Here is a 2,813-nt window from a genome sequence, read left to right as displayed (position 1 = left end):
GTGAGCCACCATGTGGTTGCTGGGATTTGAACTCTGGACCTTCGGAAGAGCAGTCGGGTGCTCTTACCCACTGAGCCATCTCACCAGCCCGCAAAGGATTCTTTACAAGCAAGTTCTTTTATGGGCTCAAAGCTGCACTACAAAGAAAACAGTGTTTTCAGTTGCCAGGATAGACCTTAAGGGTCTTGTCCACATATCACCATGTAAATCACTGTGCTGGCTGCTAGAGGAAGTAAGTAAATAACCCCCCCAGTGTCCTAGCTTTCTCTACTGCTGGTAGCAATTTCCTCTAATTGAATGTCAAGTTGTCACAGTGGCTGATAATTTGCTGTTTTCTAAGACTTCTGGTTCCAGCAGAGCTCCATGTACTAACCCAGAGAGCCAAATGTTTAACTTAGTGGACATACTCAGGCTTGAAGTAGGAGCTATGGAAAACCACTATTTCAACAACTTTTATTCCATTTTCCTTTCTGGGCTATAATACACTGAGCTATTATATTATGGAAACCAGATCAGCTCTGGTTTCGGATCATGTAACAAAACCATGCCAAGCCTGAATCCAGCTAATGTAGAAAATGTGGAGCTGGGTCAGAAGAGGGGATGCTCGAAGCCTGTGGGCTAGGCCTCCTAGGCTTAGCTACATGTTAAGGTGCAAGATGCAAACGTTAATGGAGTTTTGTTCTTGTGTTTCAGGCCCAACTGGAAGGCATTATCGCACCAAAGAAGTGATCATTTCCACATGGGTCTCAGCAGGCCTCTTGCCCCATAAGCCCATTGTAATAAAAGCCAGTTTCCAGAGCGAACAAGCCATCCCCTCCCCGGTCACCACTCATGTCATTGTTACAACTGTTGTCCCAGAGTCATGAAACACCTAAGCCAGGCTCCTGGCTAGGCAATGGAAGGTGGGAGAACCCTGTGTCCATGTGCAGCTCAAATTGGCCTGGGGCTTTGTCATCTCACTAACTTAGGGAGCAAGTGTTTCCCCCAGAGACCACCTTTGCATCAAGTTCAGTTTCCAGCTCGCCTTGTAGCCTGGGCTTCTCTGGCCCACCCTTCCATGCCACCTCTCTAACGTAAGCTTCTGCACCTCGTCTCGGAGCTTGGTTTTGGACGACAGTGTCTCAGTCCCACCCGCTGAGTCAGCACCACCCTGTCCTTAGTGCTCCCAGCTCCACGAGGAGCTCCACAACAGCAGAGTCAAAGCCATGCTCACTGAGAGGTACAAAAGTCCCAGTGTCTTGAGAGCTGTCTGCGCCCAGGTCCTCCCCACACCATTTGAATACCTTCTGCTGGATAGCAAAGCCTGACTCCACTCTCTCTAGATAGCAATAAATGAATAGCTAAGGAGGTACCTACATTTCACATGTAGATGAATTATGGACTGAAGGCAAATTTGTAGATCCTGAAGACTGCAGCTCTGACCTCCATCTCAGTCTAAGCTTAACTGCAAGGCCTATGAGCCCCAACGGCTGTTCCCAGTTACTGTATCCCAATACTCCGATCTTATTCTACAAGTCAAATCTTGGACCCTCACCCAGTATCCTGAGGAACTAGGCCTCCATTAGCACAACCTGTCGGTGAAACCATGTTCCCGTCGTGCCACAGGCTCCGTGGGCAGTGCAGGAAAGCATCAGTCCCTAGGAGCACTGGTGCCTCCAAACCTTGCCTGCTGTCTCTGAAGTACCTGTGCTTTATAACCTTGTAGACGCCTAGCCCAGGGCTACTCAGCAGTGTAAGAGGAACACGCATGTCTGTAGACACACACAAGAGGCTCACATGCTGGAGGAACTAAGGGCCAGGCCAAGTGTTTAAAAAACTCTGGGGCTGAGGACTTCCTGTTGCCACAGAACTAGGGTGCGTCCTCACCACTAAGCTTCCCAAGTGTGCTGTGCCTTACAGATGCCAACTGGGCACAAGAAAGTGAACACAGTTCCTAATGGCATATTTTTGTATAATTTAATAAACAGCTTTCTAGCAGTTACTGCTTCTGTCTGAACTTGTTGCGTCTGTGTTTCTGTCCCTCTGAGTCGCTCGTCTTCTTTTTGTTCCTGTTCCTGTTTTTCACGTTGTGTGTCTCGTAGTAGCGCACACCAACTTTTTTGGATTGCTGCTGCCGTGCTGCTCTTCTCCGCTGCAAACACACAACACAAAGGAAACCAGTCACACACTGACAGTCACCCCTGCCCTGCCTGTGCGGCTCCCACAGCCATGGAAGCAGAGCTGGGGGAGTGTCCACCTCAGACCTGAAGAGCAGCAGCAGACCCTCCCTGGCCTGGCCCTCATCCCTCTCCCCGGCGGGGCTGCTTCAGCCCTGTTCAGCTCCTTTCCAAAGCTGTCCCTCCCAGCTCTGCTCTACTTCAGCTCCTGAAGCCACAGAAACTCTTCCAGTTCTTCAGGCCAACAGGACACAGTGTGAAGGTGATAACCTAGAACGCCTGAGACCTAAGACTTAGACTCAAGGACCTTCATTCTGTGGCCACTTCCTGACCCGAGTTAATTGGCTTCCATTAGATCCCTAACACATGAGGTTCCTAGGATTCCCAGCTCCAAATTCTGGTTTCAGAAAGAACAGGTCCTGGGAACTGCAACTTGTGGCTGGGTATGATAGCTTACACCTGCAATCCCACCACTCGAGGTACTAAGAGATAGGAGACTGCCTGAGTCTGACGATAACCAGGGCCTGCATACCAAGACCCTGCCTCAAAAACAAAGACTAAGGGGCTGGTGAGATGGCTCAGTGGGTAAGAGCACCCGACTGCTCTTCCGAAGGTCCAGAGTTCAAATCCCAGCAACCACATGGCGGCTCACAACCA

General features: G+C 50.0%; 2 protein-coding genes across 2 annotated transcripts in view; one reads left to right on the top strand and one right to left on the bottom strand.

Moving 5' to 3' along the window:
- The window catches only part of Dnali1 (dynein axonemal light intermediate chain 1), a 10,301-nt gene extending 8,327 nt beyond the window's left edge, over positions 1–1,974 (top strand). The window contains exon 6 of the mRNA XM_021160193.2: positions 694–1,974. Coding sequence (XP_021015852.1) covers positions 694–729 — 36 coding nt within the window. The 3' untranslated portion in view covers positions 730–1,974. The remainder of the gene's footprint in view (positions 1–693) is intronic.
- Gnl2 (G protein nucleolar 2) overlaps positions 1,934–2,813 on the bottom strand; it is a 25,483-nt gene continuing 24,603 nt past the window's right edge. The window contains exon 16 of the mRNA XM_021160192.2: positions 1,934–2,131. Within this exon, the coding sequence (XP_021015851.1) occupies positions 1,979–2,131 (153 nt within the window). The 3' untranslated portion in view covers positions 1,934–1,978. The remainder of the gene's footprint in view (positions 2,132–2,813) is intronic.

This window comes from Mus caroli, chromosome 4 (assembly GCF_900094665.2).
Source record: "Mus caroli chromosome 4, CAROLI_EIJ_v1.1, whole genome shotgun sequence".
Classification (NCBI taxonomy): Eukaryota; Metazoa; Chordata; class Mammalia; order Rodentia; family Muridae; genus Mus; species Mus caroli.
The sequence above is the reverse complement of the archived record's forward strand: the minus strand, read 5'-3'. Positions and strand labels throughout refer to the sequence as shown.